Source organism: Eptesicus fuscus, chromosome 1 (assembly GCF_027574615.1).
Source record: "Eptesicus fuscus isolate TK198812 chromosome 1, DD_ASM_mEF_20220401, whole genome shotgun sequence".
Lineage (NCBI taxonomy): Eukaryota > Metazoa > Chordata > Mammalia > Chiroptera > Vespertilionidae > Eptesicus > Eptesicus fuscus.
In genome coordinates, this window is record NC_072473.1 from 75,368,599 (window position 1) to 75,391,185 (window position 22,587).

The 22,587-nt window shown below is 38.7% G+C and overlaps 1 protein-coding gene across 1 annotated transcript; it reads left to right on the forward strand.

Annotated features, from left to right (window-relative positions):
- The first annotated feature begins 12,867 nt into the window (after nt 1-12,867).
- PWWP3B (PWWP domain containing 3B) lies at nt 12,868-15,024 on the forward strand. Its single transcript, XM_008157312.3, has one exon. The coding sequence runs from the start codon at nt 12,868-12,870 to the stop codon at nt 14,938-14,940; it is 2,073 nt and encodes a 690-aa protein (XP_008155534.2). The 3' UTR covers nt 14,941-15,024.
- The last annotated feature ends 7,563 nt before the right edge of the window (nt 15,025-22,587 follow it).

Genomic DNA, 22,587 nt, shown 5'->3' on the forward strand with positions numbered 1-22,587 from the left:
CTTTTCCATAAACATTTTAGATATATATTCTCAATTTCTAATAAAAGCTTGCTGGGATTTTGATTGAGATTTTAATGATTATGTAGATATGTTTGGGCAGAAGTTACATCCTAAAAATAGTTAATCTTTCAATCAATGAACATGGTATATTTCTCCATTTATTTAAGTCTTCCTTAGTTTCTCTCATCAGGGTTTTGAAGTTTTCAGCATAGAAATCATGCACATATTAGTTACATTTGTTCTGCCTTAGAATTTCCTGTTTAAAATAGTATTATAAGTGGTTCTTTTTAAACTGCAATAGCCAAATTTTATTATATAGAAATGAATTGTCTTATATTGACCTTGTATCTGGTGATAATAAACTTATTAGGCCTAATAGCTTTTTTTGGGTAAACTCATCAGGATTTTCTACATAGGTCATTGTGTTTTCTACAAAAAGACAGTTTTATTTCTTTTTTTCCCCACCCTGTATGCTTTTATTTTTCAGGCATTACTGAATTGGCTAGGATCTCTAATATAATTTTGAATAGAAGTGGTAAGAGCAGACATCGTTGACATGTTCCTGATTTTAGGGGAAAAGTATTCCATGTTTCACCATTAAGTATGATGTTAACTTTAGGATTTTTGTAGATGCCCATGATCAGATTGAGGAAGATCCATTTAATTCTTAGTTTGCTGGGTGTTTCTTTATCATGAATGTCTCTGGAATTAAGTCAAATGCTTTTTATGCATTAAGATGATATCTTTTTTACTTTTTAGTCTGTTGATGTTTACTGGTATATTGATTTATTTGCAAATGTATAAAAACATTTACATTCCCATGATAAACTCCTTTTTGTCATGATGTATTATTCTTTTTTATGACATTGTATTTTACTTTATATCATTTTATTTTCTACTAGAGGCCTGGTGCACAAAATTCGTGCATAGGTGGGGTCCCTAGGCCTGGCCTCAATCAGGGCCAGGCTGATCAGGCCCGGGCAGGAGAGGAGGTGATGGTTGCCAGGCCAGGTGTGGTAAGAATGGATTCCAGACTCCAACACAGCCATCGTTGGCGCCCCACCACCATGCAGTTCCCTGTCTCCCCCCTCCACCTTCCCTTGCCACTGCACTGCCACTGCGACTGGTGGGCAGCAGGCCGATCAGGGCCTGCTGGCTGGGGGGAGGAACAGGACATGGGAGGTTAGCCAATGGCCCCAAAGAGGGAGCCGGCCCTCGTCCACCCTGGGAAAGGTGCCGTGTCTGCCACCACCCACCCCAATTCCCTGTCCCAGCCCGGGGCCCAGCCCCAATCAGGCAATTGAGGCCTGCTGGCCAGAGGGGAGGGATCACATGAGGTTGGCTGGCTGGAGGGGAGAGACCACAGGAGGTTGGCCAGCAGGCCCAGATCAGGCGATCAGGGCCTGCTGGCCTGGGGAGAGATCATGGGAGGTTTGTCAGCTGGGGGAGGTTGGTTGTGGGAGCACACTGACCATCAGGGTGCAGCTCCTGCATTGAGCATCTGCCCCCTGGTGGTCGGAGCACATCATAGTGACTGGTAATTCTGGTCACTTAAGCTTTTATATCTTACCTTATAATAGACAAATATGCAAATTGACCGCACCTTCGCTACACCCAAGCCACGCCCACCAACCAAGCCACGCCCATCAACCACGCCCACCAGGAAACCGTTACAGGGACGCTGAGGCCGGTGGCTTTCCGGGCGCCTGCTCCGATCGCAGGGACCCGGCTGGGGTGCGGTGCGGCCGAGCCCAAGGACCGGAAAGCCGCCCGGGGCTTTCCGGGCCTTGGGCGCCAGCCGGGTGCGTGCTGCGATTGGAGCAGGGACCCGGCTGGGGTGCGGTGCGGCCGAGCCTGTGGACCGGAAAGCCGCCCGGGGCTTTCCGGGCCTTGGGCGCCAGCCGGGTGCGTGCTCCGATCGGAGCAGGGACCCGGCTGGGGTGCGGTGCGGCGGAGCCCAAGGACCGGAAAGCCGCCCGGGGCTTTCCGGGCCTTGGGCGCCAGCCGGGTGCGTGCTGCGATTGGAGCAGGGACCCGGCTGGGGTGCGGTGCGGCCGAGCCTGTGGACCGGAAAGCCGCCAGGGGCTTTCCGGGCCTTGGGCACGATCGCAGGGACCCGGCTGGGGTGCAGGGGAGCCCAAGGGCTTTCCGGGCCTTGGGCGCCAGCCAGGTGCCTGCTCCGATCGCAGGGACCCGGCTGGGGTGCGGTGTGGCAGAGTCCATGGACTGGAAAGCCGCCCGGGGCTTTCCGGGCCTTGGGCGCCAGCCGGGTGCCTGCTCCGATGGCAGGAGCGAGCCGACCTGGGGGTCTGCTCCTGCAATCGGGTCGCAGGGACGCTGGGTGCAGCTGAGCCCAAGGCCACCGCCCAGGGCCAAGCCCGGACCCTGAAAGAAGGTAGAGGGCAGTGGCCACAGCCAAGGCCTGGGTCCCCAGTGCCAGCAGAAAACTGGTTCAGGCAGCCAGGTGAATGAAGGTCTATTGCACGAATCTTCGTGCAAATGGGCTACTAGTATATAGATATTATTCTATACTAGTTTTCCCGTTGCAGGAAAATTCCTGCAATGGGATTTCCTGCTGCACTCTACCCCGCCTCCGTTCCTCCCTTGCCGCCTGCCCCGCCTTCTCCTCCAGCCCGCCCGCGTTTCCCTTAGCCCCCGGCCCCGCCTCCGCCCCGCCCTTGTCACCGGCCCCGCCTTCTCCTCCAGCGCCCGCATTTCCCTTCGGCCCCGGCCCCGCCTCCGCCCCGCCCTTGTCACCGGCCCCGCCTTCTCCTCCAGCCCGCCTTCGTTTCCCTTCGCCCCTGGCCCCACCTCCGCCCCGCCCTTGCCGCCCGCCTCGCCTTCTCCTCCAGCCCACCCGCGTTTCCCTTCGTCCCCGGCCCCGCCTCCGCCCCGCCCTTGTCACCGGCCCCGCCTTCTCCTCCAGCCCGCCTTCATTTCCCTTCGCCTACGGCCCTGACTTCGCTCCTCCCTTCTCCTCCCCCCGCTCCCCTGGCTTGCTTGCTTCTTCGAAGCTTTACTCCCCTTTGCAGCTCTTGGCTTCTTTCGACACTGTCTTGATATGCAAATCAGCCGCCATCTTTGTTGGGGCAATTTGCATACTCGTCCTGATTGGTTGGTGGGCGTGGCTTGGCTGGTGGGCGTGGCTTAGGTGTAGCGAAGGTGCGGTCAATTTGCATATTTGTCTATTATTAGATTAGATAATTTTATGTATCATTTCTGCATCTATATCATTGGATCTGTCTTTGTTTATGAGAGACATTGATCTGTAGTTTACTTGTGTGTGTTTTTCTATCTTTTGTATCAGGATAATGCTGGTATCATAAAATATGCTGGAGATTGTGTCCTCCTTTTCTCACTTCATTGCTATCTGGCTTGAATAATGTACATTGCTTTGCTTAGAGTGGAATCTACAGTGCCATAGAATTTTTCTCAATGATTTTTCTCAACCCTAAATTTTCAGCAGTCCCTTCATACCTGTACCTCTAGAGGGGTGTCTGTCTTTGTGCTCTTGCCCTACTTCAAAGCATTAGAATCCTGTTATTACTAGATACTAGCCTCATGATGATGCAGGGAGCACTTTCTGTTGTCCTGTTCAGCCTTAAACTTAGAAAAGTCATATACAATTGGACTTTGAGGGTTACACATTTTTCTTAGCATTCTTTCCTCTTAGCATGCCAGCTAAACTCTGGTTTATATCTGGGGTTGGTTTTTGGTGAGAGATATAGTCTTGCTCTTTCCTGATCAGTAGCTTACTACTGCTTTTTATTTTTGTAGGATCCTGGGCCCAGAGTTTCTTGCTCCTCCTCCAGAAACATTGTTTTGTGTGTGGGGTTTTTAAAATCTGGGTCCAAAAGGATCAAGTTTTCTGTTTCTCCCCTAGAATAGTTTGGATAGTGTATGGGGCTGCATTTCTGTCTGCCAGTAACACTTGTTAGTTTCCTGCATACCTGAACCACTGAAATGGGCTCTTTTTGTACTCCTGATTTGTCCCCAGTCATGTTTGTGTGCTTCTGGTTAAGGACTGTGAAAAAGAACTTGGCAGTGAGTATATTAGTGCCTGGGACGCCAGATATTCCAAACTACTGAGACCTTAGCCCATTAAGAATTTAAGAATTCATTAAAATTTCAGTTGATTTCTTTTCACCTGCTGTCAGCCACCTCTGTCTCCATACTTGCCAAAGGTGAAACAGTTCATATGTCCAACGTTAAGAGGCTGGTCACTCTTTGAAATTCAGTTTATGTCAGTTCTCTGATAGGCTCAAGGAATGGTATGCTTTTGCTGATTACCTATATTTTTATCATTGTTTAATTATCGGTGACATGCTTTTTATATCCTAAATGGAAGTGGAATTGGTGCATTCTAATAATGTATATATGGGTATTATTTTTGTTTTCTTTGTTACTAAATATGCTTTAGGAAGAAGCAAATGGTTTTTAAAACATATCTGTAGAGAGTTTATCCTATATAATAAAGAGGTAATATGCAAATTGACCGCCATGCCCTCACAAGATGGATGCCTATAACCAGGCCAGCAGGGGGGTTCAACCAAACAACTGAACAGCAGGCTGCGTGGGGTGACCAGGCTGGCAGTGGGGCCGTGAGGGGCAACCAGGCCGGCAGGGGGGCAGTTGGGGGCAACCAGGCCAGCAGAAGGGGCAATTGGGGGTGACCAGGCCAGCAAGGGGGTAGTAAGAGGTGACCAGGCCAGTGGGGGAGGCAGTTAGGAGCGACCAGGCCAGCAGGGAGGGGGCAGTTGGGGGTGACCCAGATGGCAGGGTGGGTAATTAAGGGCAATCAGGTCAGCATGCAGAGGCAGTGAGGAGTGATTAGGCCAGCAGGGTGGGGGCAGTTAGGGGCAAACAGGCAGGCAAGCAGGCAGGTGAGCAATTAGGAGCCAGCAGTCCATTGTGAGAGGGATGTCCGACTGAGGATCTGGCCTAAACCGGCAATTGGACATCTCCCAAGGGGTCCTGGATTAGAGAGGGTGCAGGCTGGGCTGATGGGATGCCCCCCCGTACACGAATTTTGTGCACTGGACCTCTAGTTTTTATATAATGGTTGTTAAATTTTTCCATTTAAATTTTTATTTTCCAAATTATTCTTTAATATCATACTTTATCATACATAAAACATGACTTTTTCTGTATGCACTTCTTTGTATTTTATACATTTATAGATTCATATGATCACTACAGCAGTCAGAATACAGAAGAGTTCCATCATCCCCAGGACTTCCTGTGCTATCCTTATATAGTTACACCCTCCCCTTACCTGTAACCCTAGACAGACACCATGATCATGTCAACATCAATATACTTTTCATCAAACAGTATTGTGATAAACATACCCTAGATGATGCACCCCCTGGTATAATTCACTCTCCTAAAGTAATAGCAGGACCTATGACCTGTTTCTAAGCATTAGAATTTGGCTAAAATAATTGAACGCCACTCACTATCATAATTCATTATGTTACACTAGAGGCCTGTTGCACGAAGAGATTCGTGCAATAGGCCTTTCTTCCCTTGGCTTCCAGCACAGGTTTTCCTCCGGCACCCGGGACCCAGGCCTTCGCTCCAGCCAGAGTCTGCTGCCTTTGCTGCAGACTCCGGCCAGAGTCTGCCGCCTTCAACTTCGCTGCAGACTCCGGCCAGAGTCTACTGTCTTTGCTGCAGACTCAAGCCAGAGTCTGCCATCTTTGTCTTCACTGCTTCACTGCATACTCCAGCCGGAGTCTGCCGTCTTCGTCTTTGCTGCAGACTCTGGAGTCTGCAGTCTTCATCTTCGCTGCAGCCAGAGTGCCTCTCCTGTAGATCCTTTCACCCCTGGCCCTCCCTCTCATAGCAGGCGTCCTGCCCCACCTGGCCACTCTGCGCCATCTTTGTCCTTCTAATTTGCATATTCCCTCCTGATTGGCTGGTGGGCGTAGCGGAGGTATGGTCAGTTTACATGTCTGTCTGTTATTAGGTAAGATAAGACTAATTTATATTATATTAGATGCAGAACCACGTAAGAATTCTCTACATTCCAGTGACTCCTAATACATAGATATTGCAAATTAATTAATTCACCCACTCATGAGCACACATTTATAGAGCACTTTTTATTTAAAATGTAATCACAGTGTATCTTAGTGATTAAGAACATGGACTCTAGAGTCAAATACCTGTAAAAGTTCATGAACCTCTCTAATGCCTCATCTACAAAATGGGAATATTCATAATACCTACTTAAAAAGATTTTATAAGTATCAAAGGAAATTATGTATACAGAGAACTTGGCACAATGCCTGGCACACAATACAGAACACTTTTGGCTTCTATTGTTGTCATTATTATTAATAATATTACTGTTATGCAGAATGAGTCAGTTATGGGGGCTCTCCTCCATAAAATTACCACATGGCATTAAATGAGATAATATGTCATGTACTTGGAATAGTGCCTGGCACATAAAAAATGTTTATAGTTATTAGATATTATTATATCTATAATTATTACCTGTCTTCATTATAATAATAGTAGTATATTAGCATTTATTCTTGGTTATTATTCTCCTCCTCCTTCTACCTTCTAAAAACAGTAAAATATAAAATATTATATATGGAATTAATGTTTTCCTTTGCATTTTGTTTTGGAAATAGTGAGTTAGTGTAGCATTGACTGATTTATATGCAATATAAAAAATAAAATAAATAAAAGACTGTATTCTTAATATAATGACCATAATTTGTGTGCATTTGTTTTTTTCCAAACATGTGAAATGAGAAGATAGAATGAGAAATATTACATTATAAAATATGTAATTGAATATGTCTCTTTATTTAACTAAAGCCATATTTTCTACTGACCTAATCTCTTAAATTTATATAGTAATAACCTGAAAGCTTTGAAAATATTAATAAGATTGATATTTTTGTTTATGATTTTAAGATGAACTTTTTTGTTCTACTAAAAGAGAGACTGGAAAACACAGTGACTTAAGTAAGATAGAAGTTTACTTTTTCACTAAGTTAAAGTTATTGAAATGAGGTAGTACCATTATTAAAGAGTTAAGGTACTTCCATCCCTAGTGAGTTACCTTCCTTTTAAAAAATCCTCATCCAAGGATACCTTTATTATTCATTTTAGAGAGGAACAGAGAGAGAGAGAGAGAGAAAACACCGATGTGAAAAACTCCAATCAGTTGCCTCCTGTATGTGCCCCAATCGGAGATTGAACCCGCAACCTAGGTATATGCCGTGATTGAGAATTGAACCTGCAACCTCTTGTTGTACTGGATGATGTTCCAACTAGCCACTTGGCCAGGGTGTGAGTTACATTCCTTATCTAAGTCACTTGGTCCATAATGGCTCTCTGAATTATATCATAGACAAGTTCTAGAGGGAAAGCAAAAGAAAGAGGGAAAGTGGAAAAAGGCACAAAGTGGCTGTCCAACCCCTTCTGAGGCGCCTTCTCTAAATCTTCACACCTATTTTTGAAATTCCATTACATGGTCATAGCTTACAGTAGGGGAGTCTGGGAAAAATAATATTTTAAGTGTTTACATAGTCAACCGGAGTGCAACTGTGGTTCTTGTAATGAAGAAGAATGCAAAGAGTAGATTTAGGGTCAGCAAGTAAAAGTTTCTACTGTCCTAGTCATTATAACTATGATACATGGTGGTGAAAAAGCATTAATCATGTAACAGAAATCTATAAAAGATGGAAAGGGGAAAGTTCCTGTAGAGAGAATGCTATGTGCTCAAAAAACCCTGTTTCATTCTCCTCCTGAGTCACAGGAAAACTACCTTTTCCAGCCTCTATGGCAGTTTTATCTAGTTGACTGTGACCAGCAGTAAAATTTGCCAGCCCTGGTCCCTAAAAGGTTCCACAAGATTCTCCAACACCCCTCTTTATAAGATTGCTAGCCAGGTACAAATGATGCAATGGAGGACTTCCAGGCCAAAGAAGATGGTAGAGCTGTAGAATGGAAGAAGTTTGAGTCTCTTAATGACTGCTTGGAACAGAGAACCTTTCCCCTTTCTGACCACTTGATGAAGTACATTGAACTTTGACATCAGCAAAACAAAATTTTATGGTTGAACCTCTGAGATTTAAGGTTTGTTTATAGCAGAAAACATCCCATATAATTATTAGAGCCCTTACTAACACACCAGCCTAGCGATCTTCATTATTTATTGTTATTTATTATTCCAATATTAATGCTTATATATAGATTTTTACTATGTGTGTGTGTGTGTGTGTGTGTGTGTGTGTGTGTGTGTGTGTGTAATATTATATACTACACAGGTACTTCATCCCCAAATGTTTTCATTCCCAAAATTAGCACTAATGGTATTTAAAATTGTCTTCCTAAGTTAAAAATCTAAGTTTAAATTTAACATGATAGAATTTTAATGAACAAAATTTGCAAAATTTATTTTAGACATACATATAAACAAAGGCATGTAAATTTTTAAAAATTAATTTCCCACATTGAAATTGCTTGAGTGGAAAATGCCAACAAAACAAAAGAAGAAGGAATTGCTAATTATTGATGAGGGTATGTGAAATGTATACTTTACTGCCAAACCAGTAATTTTCAGCCTTTAGTTGGAAACTAAAGTGAAAAAAGGAAATTATAACATAGCATTTATTATATGATCTCACTTAAAAATAAATGTGTATTTTAGTAAAACAAGTTTGTAAAGAAATCTCTGAAACTTTCCTGAAGCATTTAAGAGAAGAAATGAAAGGAGTGACTACCATGTACTGGGAACAGAAAAAATTATTACAAAGAAGTAGTTCTTCATAAAATAATGTACAGTTTTAGTGCAACCCCAATCAAGAGTCTTAGTGAGCTATTTTAATGAAGCATTAGCAACTGGGTTTTAAATTTACCTACAGAGGTAAAATGCCAGATAAGGCAAGGAAAACTTTGAAAGGAATATTTTAAACTAGATTTTTATTTTTTAATAAAGGAATTTGCTACCACTTTTTACCAAGAAGTTACACATACTAAGGGTCTGAATGGAAATTAAACAGACGCTTGTTGCCATTTCACTTTTAAGTTCCTTAAGGAACATTTTCTACCCTTTAACACTTCAGTAGTTTAACTTGACTGTTGTCCCTCCTCCAATTCAGGGAGAGGCCTTCTGTGTTCCCCATCACAGGGAGGAGGCGGAGCATTCTCTCAGAAGCTTGGAAGCAATCAGTGCCTGGCCATTCTTGGTGGAGGGACTGCATTTCAGGAGGCTGCAGCTGACAAAAAGCTTCAAGGTAATGATTGTCTTAAATCTAGTTATTTTTTAGGGACTTCTCTGGGCCCAAGAGTAAAGATGAGAAAAATAGGAATGGTGGTCTTAAAGTGGGTGAGAAGAGTGTGTGGTTTTGAAAGAATTTCTGGCATTTTAAAGGAATTAATCCTTTAGCATTTCTGTATCTCCCAATGCTTTAAAAATCTACAGTGGGAGAAGAAGTGATCAGATTACAGCCTATATATCAAGATTTCAGTGCAGTATAGCCATTCATGCTAATTTATTGACTTGGTATTCCATGTTTATGTTGCTGAAATTTTGTTACTGCTTGAATTTTTAAGCATTTTTACTTTACACAGAAAATGATGGATAAAATATGTGACAGCATAGGAGAGAATACTCTTATGAATTGATTGAAAGGCTATATGTCACCTGTATATGAACATGGAAAGGGAAACATATATGTAGTTGGCTGAAGACACTTGTACATACATATGCATATATATGTGTAATTAGAAAAAAAACTGGGAGAAAATAAACTCCCATGTTAGTCAGCATTTCTCAGTGGTCAGGTTAGCCCATTGCAGCATCTTTAGAGTATATTTTTCCATGATTATTTTTATAACCATGAAAGAAAAGTGAAGCTGAAACAACATATCCATTTTGTTTAAAACACATAAGCATTCATAGACATATGCAGATGTGCAAATATCCTCCCTTTGTTTTTTGCCAATAGTGGACATTGTCCTGGACCTGATCAAGTGTATAGCCTAATTGCTGTGTTGGCTACAGCCCTGCGTGTGTCCTCACAACTCATTCTTTCAAATCACAGGTATGGCTTTGGTCAGCAAGAACTATTTTTCTATATCTTTTAAGAGTGAGATAGAGAAAGGACTTGGTTTATTTCTATAAGCAGTTTTTTAAAATATTATATGGAATGATGTAACCATATGTAGAGAATAAATATATGTAGTGATTTGAAATGTCTGATAAATAGTATAAAGTGAAAAAAAGAAATTATAGCATAGCATTTATTATATGATCTCACTTAAAAATAAATGTGTATTTTAATTAAACATAGGTATGCTAGCTACTATAATATATGCAACCAAGTCTGGGAAAACATATCTGCCACACTATTAATAAGATCATTTGTGTAGCTGGAGAAACAGAGCTAGCTTTACTACTATTTAAAATAGTACTAATATATACTTATTTATTTACTTGGTTTACATCATTAGGTAAAATACTGAGATAAAATGTTGTAAATGTGGGAAAAATATAAAGTAATTCATAAAAATCATGTGGGAAATATTTACATAGGAAGATGTTCAAAATATGTTTTTAATTGAGATATGATGTTGGTTTGAAAATATTTATTCCTATGTGCAAAAAATGCTGATATTATAGAAAATATTCATAGTGACTATTTGTAGAGTTGTACTTTATTTTGTATACATCTCTCTGCACCTTTTCAATTTTTAATAAGCATCTGTATATTTTTTATAATCACAAACATTGTAATTGAAAACTTTATGACCCTGTTATAATCTGACAAAACAAAAGCCTTGAACTTAGAATAGAAAATTCAAGAAGCCTCAGAAGGCTTCTGGCTGGCTAAATGTAGTTCATTCGCTTCTCATAAAAAGGATCTGATCATAATTGAAGCCCTGATTATGCCTCCTGTGGAGGTTGCAGTTCTGATTCTGGTCACAAGATGGGGCTTCCCAGGTTTACTGCATTTTCTTTAGGCAACCATTTTTATGAAAATGGGAAACAAAGCAATGAAACATATTTTTGTATTAGTGGACTATGAGACAACATTTAGAGTATTGTTAAAATTCCAATGAAAAAAATATTTTGCAAAGAAGGAAAAATCAACATAATGATTGATGTGCAGATTCAAACAAAATCTATAGTCTTGCTCATAACAGACACCGGGCAATTTGTTACTTCCCTTCTCTCTTATCCCCAGCTCACACTTTTCTAGTCAAAGAGATCATTTCCACATTAACCCAATAAACTGTGTCACAAAGAGAATTTAAAAAGAAAAAGAAGGAAAATAAATATGGCATCTATATCATAGATGAGATTTCATCTCATTCCTGTGTTTCAGAATGACACGCCTTCTAACATTTGGGTAGGAAAGTTTCTATATGCTTTTTCTATTTGTTTGGTTTGAATTTATATCTCCTTTTATATAGCCTTTCTTCTTTTCAAATGAGAATCAAGACAACTGGGTCACAAGACCAAATCTTCTATGACACATGTGATACTGGCTAAGGCTCTTCCCATTTCATGAAACATTTCACATTAAAAACTTGTTGAAAACTTGAGGTATAATTTATTTTGCTCCCTGTTCTATAGCCATAACATTGTGTAATTAAAAATCATCAGTTCTAGCCTGGTCAGTGTGATCCAGTGATTGAATGTTGACCTATGAACCAGGAGGTCACCATTTGATTCTAGATCAGGGCACATATTGGGTCGTGGGCTCAATCACCAGTAGGGGGCATACAGGAGGCAGCCTATCAATGATTCTCTCATCATTGGAGTTTCTTTCTCTCTGTCCTTCTCTGAAATCAATAAAAAATATATTTTTAAAAATAAAAGTCATCAATTCTAGTTTGTGAGAAGAATATCATGTTAAACCACTATGAAGAAATTGTGCAAGAGGCTATTCAGATTTCTACCTGAGTTTTAGCTGCCTTACTCTCAATAAATCTTTTATAACTATCTTACCCAATTCTGAATCTCTGCCTTCTAAGCTCATGTTTTTAACAAGGTCATTGTGTTATTGTCCGAGCCCAGGAGATGCATACTTTGCCTGCTTTGGGTAAATAGGAAAGTAATTATACCTTAAAAATTATAAAACTGTGTGTTCATCTAGAACAATGCTCATCAAGTTCTTGGACAAGTTGCAATAGAATAACTTGAGAACTTAGAGATACAAAATGTTGGATCCTATCTAGAATCTTCTGGATAAAACTATCAGGATAAGGCCTAGAAATATAGTTTTATAAAGACCTCTTGATTATTCTGATACATGAAAACTTTGGAGTCCCACTGCCTTAGGTATAACAGTAGAGACATAAATGTCCTAAAGGAGTTAATAACATAAATAGAGTCCCTGATTTACCACTGCAACCTTTCCCACCTCTGCCAGCAAGTGCACTGATTCAGTCCTTAATAATCATTTGTAAAATTGTAAGGGCAAGTTCTTGAATTTGAGGTATTATAAACCACTTCTTTAATTTTTACACTCACTTTATATTATGCTGCATTTCCCCCCTCCATATCATGCCCCACTGAGCATTATTCTTTCTTTTATCTCTATTTGTAATTGCTCACCTTCCACTTTGGCAAAATAATCTTGTTTGCTGATAATTTTCTTCTTTTCCTTTTCCCTATTGCAGTATCTCTCATATTGTCCCATTTAAGCAACTGGCTCAAGCATCCTTGGGAAATTCTGCTGGAGGAGAACAGACCAAACAAGCTGTAGACACTTGGTAATTCAAAGACAAAGGAGATTTTGGTGAGAGTGTTGTTTTGGGTAGGAACTGCCTTAACAGTGACGAGAATAGCCATTCATCTCAGTCTCTGATAGTACACAAATCTAAGTCATAATGGATGCTGAATATGTCTTATGCAATTGGAAAGACCAGTTATGGCCAGCAAAAGTTTTGTCCAGATGTGAGACTTCATCAAACAGTAAGAGAAAAAAGACATTTTCCCTAGAAGTTCAAATACTCTCAGTAGATGAAAAAATTAAAGTGGAAAGCAAGGAAACAAAGATCCTAAATAAATCTCAAATTGAAGCCATTGCCTCCTCACTAGCAGCACAGTCAGAGGGCAGTTCTCCACCTAGAGAGGAAACAGCTTATGCAAGATCACTAAAAATGGCACTGGGTATTCTGAATAAGAGAACAAATTTGAATCAAACAAGCAGTTCAGATGAAGAAGAGACCACTACACTGTCTCAAAATGTACCACAAAAGCTTTCTAATTCACCCCCTCGTAAAAAGTATCGGAAGCCTAAAGGAAACTTATCAAAGTGTCTTAAAGAAAGTGAAATTCCAACATTTCTGTTAGTATCTTCAGAGAGTGATGATTCCCTGTATGATGATAAATCACAAGTGCATGCAACCATTGATACTTTTCCAAGTGAGATGGAAACAAAATCATCACAAAACTCCAGCTGGTGCAAAATTTTCCCTTCACTTTCAGAAGACGATGAAAAGGAGAGCAAGAAAAAGATTGACATCCCAACAGCTATGCCTTTGGATTCTACAATCAAAGAGGAATATGCTTATGTTAAAGAAGAGAAGTTCAATCCAACTTCACCACCAGATATCTTCATTGTGCCAAAAACTTTGAAAGAGGAGCCAGAGGATATCTGCCCAAAGACCCTGGCCATTTCCTCTGAATGCTCTACCTTATTAGAGAATATTGAGGATCCTGGAGAGGGTCCCTCAAATTCATGCTTAGATACCAGCCAGAATCAACCTGTGGAATCAGAGACAGGTGCTCTGGCATCCCCCTGTCATTGTTCATGGGAATGTCAGGTTTCATTTAGTGCCTCTAACCGTGTCATGGATTGTTCACTCCGTGGGAATAATGAAAGAAGTGGCCAGAATCCAAATTTTGAGGAATATGGAGAACTCCAAGCTTCTGATAAATCAGTGCCTCTAAATCCTATTGATCCTTCTGTACTAGATGACGATGAGGAAGACGAAGTGCTTCCACCCGTTGTTTTTCATTATGAGCCACGTTCATTTGAAGCAGGAATGATAGTCTGGTTTAAATATAAAAAATACCCATTTTGGCCAGCCATAGTGAAAAGCATCAGGCGAAAAGAGAAAAAAGCAAGTGTGGTTTTTGTTGAGGCAAACATGAATCCTGTAAAGAGAGGCATTAGAGTGCTTCTGAGAAGATTAAAAAAATTTGATTGTAAAGAGAAACAAGCACTAGTGGATAAAGCCAGGGAGGATTACAGTGAAAGTATTGACTGGTGCATCTCACTGATTTGTGACTACAGAGTTAGACTAGGTTGTGGTTCCTTTACAGGCTCTTTCCTTGAGTATTATGCTGCTGACATTAGTTATCCAATCAGGAAAGTAATCAAACAAGATACCTTCAGGAACTTATTTCCAAAGCTGCATAATGAAGATTCTATGGAACCGCTGACCATGGCTTCCCAGACCAAGAGAATGTCCTTCAAAAAAATTCTTCCTGATCGAATGAAGTCGGCTCGGGACCGAGCCAACAAGAATCTAGTGGACTTCATTGTGAATGCAAAAGGAACAGAAAACCATCTTCTTTCCATTTTAAATGGCACAAAAGCATCCAGGTGGCTGAAATCATTTTTGAAAGCAAAGAGGTTCACTCCCTGTATTGAAACATACTTTGAAGATGAAGATCAGTTGGATGAGGTGGTGAAATATTTACAAGAAATCTACAAAAAAATAGACGAAAGAATGCTAGCTCGGATAAGAGATGATAAAATTAAATTTATCCTAGAAGTTCTTCTGCCAGAAGCAATCATTTGTTCAATTTCTGCTGTTGATGGATTAGATTACAAGGAAGCTGAAGCCAAGTATCTAAAAGGACCTTCTCTAGGATACAGGGAAAGAGAGTTATTTGATGCAAAAATCCTATTTGAAAAGAGACGGAAGCCATCAACAAAAGAAGCTCACTAAATCACCTGCATGTCTAATCATAACAGGGAGCTTTCATAGATATTAGTTTAAAAAAAAAAAAAAACCCTAACATATTTTCCAGAAACTGAAGGCATTAGGTAATATGTTCAGGTTTTGTTGTGTGTGGTTTTTTGCGATCTCTATGATCTGTCAATATTACTACATCAACATTTCTTTCTTATGCTTCTTTAAAGTCAATTTTATTAACAGATTTCAGCAGTTCTATCTCATACATTTTTAGAATTCATAATTCTTAAATAATTTTTAAAAGAAAGTACTGTTTTATTTTCTGACATCTTTGTGTCTATGCTGTATAGTTAAATACAGGGTACACAATCATTTGCATATTAAAATTGCACTAGTATTAGATATTAAGCAAGATGATTAGAAAAAAGTCTAAGGAACATTGATTATATTATATATTTTTGCTTAGTTTTTATAAAATATTGGGTTTCTCCTAAGATAGTTGAATTATTTTTCCTGCCATACCTATTTATTTTTGGAAAAAAATATCTCAGACATAGAACCAAAGATAGAGATGCTTTGCTATATATTATAACTGTAATTGCTTTTGCAAGAAAACAATCTGGAATTCAAAGATAAAGTAAATGGATTACCTGCATGCATTCTATATGTGTGAGAATAACATCTGAGCATGCAGAAAATAATTTTGGCAGCCTGGAACAGGATTGTTCATTCTATACTTCCCTGAAATTCCATTTGTGGAGTGTCTATTATTCAATAGATGAATAGTTTCTTAAACAGATATCATAACTAACAGTATCTGTATCTAAATATAGCCATCTGACCACATGTGGAAGAAAACTAGAGTCATTGTATTCATAGTCTGGCTACTCTAGAGTATGAGTCCAGGCTGACTGCTTAAGAGCCCATCTAGTTTGTTATAAACTGTAGAAAATGCAAACATTTTGTTCTGACTATAGTATCTCTAAATATATAGTCATTTGTTTCAAACCAAGCACTCTGTATATTAGTAAAATAGTTCTAGTTGGTTCCAACAATATAAATACCAACTGGTAAGTCATTCCAGGCTAAAACAAAGAGTAAGATGGACCAGAATCTGTGAATTTGGAAATGAGTCATAGAAAAGGCCTCCACTTGGCCAAATGTGACAATTATCCAAATATATTTAAAAGTACACAGCTGACAGTTGAAGTCTGAAACCAATGAATAGTTTATTCTAACTTGAAATAAGACTTTAGTGAAAATAAATGTTATAAGGGCTACTTTATTTTAGAAACTTGACATAAAAATAAACACTAAAGGCTTAACATGAACCTGTCTGCATTTTTATTCTTAGAGTGAGACAAGTATTACTCTTAGGCTTTTGTTATATGTTTCCATGGCCACATGTTTATGTAAAATTTGCAAAAGTTTGATGTTTTCATTTGCAATAAAACCATTAGATCTTTCATTTTGAATGTTCACTTCATCGTACTTCAGATCGTGTAGTTACATAACTGGTGTTTCTCTGTTTGGAATTTTGCTTGTCATAGTTGTCATCATTTTAATGCTTATTATACATTATCTTATCATTCTAAATAAATATTCACTTTCATGTTTGATTTTGTATTATTTTAAAATAAAGCCTTCCAATTTGCATAAGCTTTAGATTCCATAGAACCTTCTCTTGGTCTGCCTGATAAAGACCAAGACTGCTTTAACATAACTGTATCAATCCACATAACTTCCTCATGATCTTGAGGAGTATTTGACAACAGACCATCACCACACTATATGTGGGCCTCATACCCTGGGAAACCACACTGTATGTACACTATAGCATTCCCTTTGATTCCAATATATTGCCCACCTTTCGTTTTCTCAGTGGAGCCATTTCTATCTTTTGTTTCTGATATTATCTTTACTACCTTATTTGTGTATTCACTCATTCATACACTTGTTAGTCAGGAGAGCAACCAATGGTTTAAAGCTCTGCTCTGCTCTAAGGATTTAAGGTGACCCAAAAAACAAGGTCAGATTTAAAGTGAGCTAGGTGACAATCTAATTTCTAAAAGCACTAGAATGCACTATTTTATCATAATAGTGAGTAGTATTTATTACTCTCACTGCCTGTATTTGAAAACCAGAATCCCAAGTCTCCGCACATTTGTGAGTTATTGGGTTTGGGGTAAAAGGTGGGTTACCTGATTCCTCCTGGTATGTCATTTATATTGTGGCATATATTGAAGTGAGGAAGATGTGTCTCAGACATGCATCTATTTTCCTCATTTCATGAGTTGGTGTTTGGGGTGTGGGAGTGAATGAGTTTGGCTTCCCACTCAGTATGGATTCTGAGATCCCTTTCAGCCTGAATTGTTGAGGCCAGCTCTAAGAATGCCTTAATGTGAATCTTTAACCTAAATTTGTGTGTCTGATGGGAATGCGCACCTAATTCATTGGATTAAAGAGACCCCCATCTCTATCAATCATAAGGCAGATTTTCTAATATCAGGCCCATATTATAATTGAAAGGTTGACAAAGAAGCATGGAAACTATTTACAACATTTACAGGTCTCTATATCAATATACGTGTCCTAATAAGGAAAAAGTACAACTCTGAGGCCTATAATAGTGATGGGTGTGAGAATGTTATATCTATAATCCCACCTTCTCAGCCAGCCAAAAACAGTCCCTAACCCTTGCTATTAGAAAACAGCTTTCTTGTTCTTGGAGACAAGGCAATAACCTCATCTAAGGCAGCTATCTCAAAGGACATTGTTTGTCTTAACGTCCAGCACATATTTTTCATTGATCCCAATTCATTGAAAGGGTAAGGTATCACCGCACCAAAAGCAAAATGCAGTCTCTGTTTAGGTGGAAAATCCTAAACTAGCTAAAATATACCAGCATGTTTTGGAATGGATTTTGAGGATGTCAAATTAGCAATGGATTATAAGTGGATATAGGGGAAAATTTACATGGGAGCACACACTTGCGACTGCTAGGTGGCATCTTTAAGTTTGGACAACAGCCTACAGTCAGTAAGATGGAGATACTGGAACTTCTTTGCCAGGGTATTGAGGAATTAGTGAGAAGGTCAAATGGAGTGAGGGTAGTATAAATGAATCAAGAGGACCCATCTCTGAACTATTTTCCCCTGGAGGGCAGAGAAAGCACTACTATGATAGTGAGGGGGAACACTGACAATTTTTAGTAGCTCAGTGTTGGCACTCCTCTACAAACCATGATTGGAAGCAATCTATGTTACGGTAGGAATGATAGGATTCCAGAATGGCAGGATCCAGGTGGCAGCACAAAAGCTCAGGGGAAGTTGGGTGTCATTACCATAATGAGAAGCAAGGTCAGAGTGGAGTCAGGCTATGGTGACTGACAGAAATCTGTGGCAATGCCTTACAAATAGTATTCCAAGGCTAGATGTATGGACAATTGACTACCTATGTTCATAGTTGTGCTATTTACAATAGTTAAGATAGGGAAACAGCCCAAGGGCTCATCAGTAGATAAGTGGATAAAAAAGTTGTGGTAGGTATGCACAATGGAATACTATGCAGCTGTAAAAAAGAAGGATCTCTTACCCTTTGAGGTAGCATGGAAGGACCTGGAAAGTATTATGCTAAGCGAAATAAGCCAGTCAGAGAAAAATATCACATTATCTGACTTATACGTGGAATCTGATGAGCAAAATAAACTGACAAAATAGAGCCAGAGCCATGTATGCATGGAACAGACTGACAGATATCAGAGGGAAGGGCAGTGGGGACAGGTGGGAGGAGATTAAGCAAAGAACTTATATGCATATATGCATATCCCATGGATACAGACAATAATTTGGTGAAGGCCTGTGGTGGGAGCAGAGCTGGGTGGTGGGGTGCAAAATGGGGGGTACATAGGGGACATCTGTAATACTGTCAACAATAAAAAAATAAATTTTAAAAAATTGGGAAGAAAAAGAAAAACAGCCTTGGCAAGTTAAAGTCTAAAGTTAGCAGCTTGGTGGAAAATCTTGGCCCCAACCTACTTTTTTTTTTTTTTTTTCAGATCTGTGGTGCAAGTAGCCTTGCCACTCAGGCCATATGACTCAGCACATTCTGATAGTGCTTAAGGTATCTATGGTGGATAAGGATGCACTAACTAGTCATTCTAAGCCATAATATGGAATTGCAACACAAAATCTAAAGTTCTGAACAAAAGCCATACTTCCTGGGCCAGTAACCTACTTGTCATTTTAAAAACAGATTCTTTATACTATTTAGGATTAATAGATATGGAGTGTCTAACCAAGATACAGTAATTGAGTATATGACAGCCACTGCCCATTATACACTGTACATTATAAGATTCACTGAGTGATAAGGTCTAGCAGAATTAGGAGCAGTCCAGCCTGTGATGGTAAGGCAACATTCAGGATCTAGCCTAAGAAGTCACAAATAAATGATTGCACAAACTTCCATGCCATTGAACTTCGTTGCAATGATACCCTCATGGAGTACATCGTAATCTATGACCGACTATTGAAAGAGAAAATTATCAAGTCTGGTGCACAGATGTGTCAGCATTAAATGGATGATAGCTTTAAGTGGACTGCCACCCCACTTCAGCTTCAGTTGGAGTAGCCCCAAAGAATAATGTACGTATAATTTCCAGTTGGCAGAGCTGTGGTAATTATACTTGATCTTTCAGTTTGATGGAAGGAGCTGTGACTTGAGGTGGTCTCCTGGACTGTGGAGAACAATTTGGTTGGTATGCCATGGTATTGGAAAGAGAAGTATTGTAAATGAAAGGTAAGAAAGTTTGGATAAGAGGCATGTGAATATAACTATGGGAATGGAAACAAAGCATATGTATCTCTATGCCTCATTGTAATGGCTATTCAAAGGATTGTAGAGAAGACATTTAAAAAACCAGTGGATCATGCTGTGAATATCAAAGAGCTTCTCTTCTCAGTCATCTTAGTTCTGTCACAATAGATCCATGTATTGTCATGGGGCATGGATGAAGCCTAAGCTTGAGCTCAACAGCATTGGTTTTCTCTCACAAAGGTGATCAGGTTACTGCCACCACTAAATGTGTATCTCTCCAAGAGCAACTGCTGATGCTGGGCCCTTAATTCTGCACCTTCCTTCAAGGATATCATCCAGCTACCTCATTCCGCTGAATGCACTGAACCCATTCTATCTTAGAGGTGGCAGTTATTCATCCTCACAGGAATGGATATAAATTTTGGACCCATAGGATCAAGCACCACTTGCGTGTAGTGGTTGTGCATTTCATAACACAACCTTGTTTCACTTTTCCTCCTACCTTGTTTCACCACTCATTTTCTTCACTAGAACCACTTGCCAAAAGAACTACTCACATGGAAACTCCTGTATCACATTCTGTTTTGTGGACACTTAGGCTATTATCACCAGCAATAATTATGTGTATGTTTTATAAGACGTAAGTGGGTACCACTATATCAAAAATGTATTAAAGATTTTAGAATTATTCATAAATGTTAAAAGTTAGTAAATTTTCCAGTTCTTGGTAAGATACATTTTCCGCTATTCCTCCTGCCAAAATCAATAACCTGTTTTCACCTAGGAAACTAGAGAAAGCACATAAGATCTAAAACAACAAGAAGAGAGGAAGTAAATAGCAAAGCAGAAATTAACAAAATTGAAAACAGAAAACAATAGAGTAAATCAATGAAACCTACAGCTGCTTCTTTGAAAAGACCAATAAATTTATTAATATTTTAGCCACAGTAACCAAGAAAAAGAGAAAGAGAACACACAAATGACCAATATCTTCAATAAAAGAGGGGACATAGTACTGATCCTGTGGACAGTAAAAAAAATAGTAAAATACTATCAATAACATTATACACACAAATTAAATGACTTAGATGAAATGGACCAATTCCTCAAATAATTTCAAAGGAAAATGTTTTATTTCATAACATTTCTTTTTATTCCACCTGATATTTTAAAATAGGATTCACATTATTTCATTTTACATGAAAAGACACTGGTGTCAAATATTACACAATTATATTTTAAAAAATTAACGTCTATTCCTTCTAGAAATATAAATCTATTTTTTCTCTTTTTTTCATTTTTTTTCTTCACTGATATAAATCATTGGATGTCTTTAAAAAATAATTCCTAAATTTCCCCTGTTAAGCTTATTTATTTTTGGAAAAATTACTTTGAGACAGCAAAACAGTGACAAGTGCTTTCCTATATATTATCACTAACTTCAATTTCCTTTCCAAAAAATAAGTATTCTGCAATTTAAAATAAAATTAATGCATTATCTTTATGCAGTCTATATGTGTGTGAATGAAATGTAAATTATTTTGGCAGCCTTGTGAAAAATTATTCACTCTACACTTCCCTGAAATTTCATTTGTGGGAATATTAATATTTTAATGGCTGGATGGCTTCTTAAAATATACAAGTTTTGGGTTGTGTTTCATCACTGACTGGATCCTCTTAATATAATTATCTGATCACATGTGGAAGGCATATAGACTTATTGTATTCATGATCTACTCTAGAGTATGAATCCAAGCTGACTGCTTAAGAGCCCATCTAGTTTGGTATAAAAAAAAAACTGTATGAAATGTAAGCACTTTGCTCTAATTCTTGCATTTCCAAAAACATAGTTATTTGTCATATACCAAGCAAGCTTTATCACTTGCTTCATTCATATATTACCTCCAATAATATAAATGCTGACTGGTAAGCCATTCCAGTCCACTAGAAGGAATAAATGGACCAGATCTAGGAATTTGAAAATGTACTGCAGAATAAGCCTCCATTTGGCTAAATATGACAATTACCAGAATATGGATAAATATACACAATTAAAAGTTAAAGTCTGAAGCCAATAAATTGTTTATTTTAACTTGAATCAATTTTTGTAAAAATAAATGTTGGAAAAACTACTTTATTTTAAAAACTTGATCTGAAAATATCAAAGGCTTAACTTATTTCTAAGGGTGTATCTACTGTACCTTACATGCAATGTCATTTACATATATTCTTTTCACAATAATAATTATAGTAGCTGAATTTATGGGGAGAGGTAACCACTTTTCTAATATCCCCTTATTTTACAGTAGAAGCTTCTTTAACAAAAATTATATTGCGTTTTCTATTGGATAGGTGAGTATCCATTTTCTCTTTATTTAGTAAGTTAATATTTTAAGAGGAAGACAGATGTTCAGCTAAATAAAAATTTTAATGTTATACACATTTTCAATGTTTATTTCCATGTATGATATATAAGTTTTAAAATATTTTTTGTATGGTGTGGCTGAATACAGCTATAAAACTTGAATTGTATGCATGGAGAAACTCCATGAGGACACTTAAATGTAAATAACAGGCAAACTTGGAAAGAACAATCAAATTCAAAGTATCATGGAATTGACAGTAAGTTTAATGTATTTTTTTCTTCTTGTATCCTCTGACTTAAATGAAATGCATTTTGAGACCCAGAAGTGAGAACTGTCATATAGAAAGTGAGTGTACCAGAGAGCTCAAAGACTTGGAGTAGAAATGCCTACCATTCATAGAGATTCCTTTCCATCTTTGATATACACCTCCCATAATATACAATTTTTTTCTAAATGCATTCTCAAATTAAATGTAAAACCTAAAACTATAAAACAT

Coding starts and splice junctions, on each gene's coding strand:
- PWWP3B (XM_008157312.3), top strand. CDS start 12,868: ATGGATGCTGAATATGTCTTATGCAATTGGAAAGACCAGTTATGGCCA.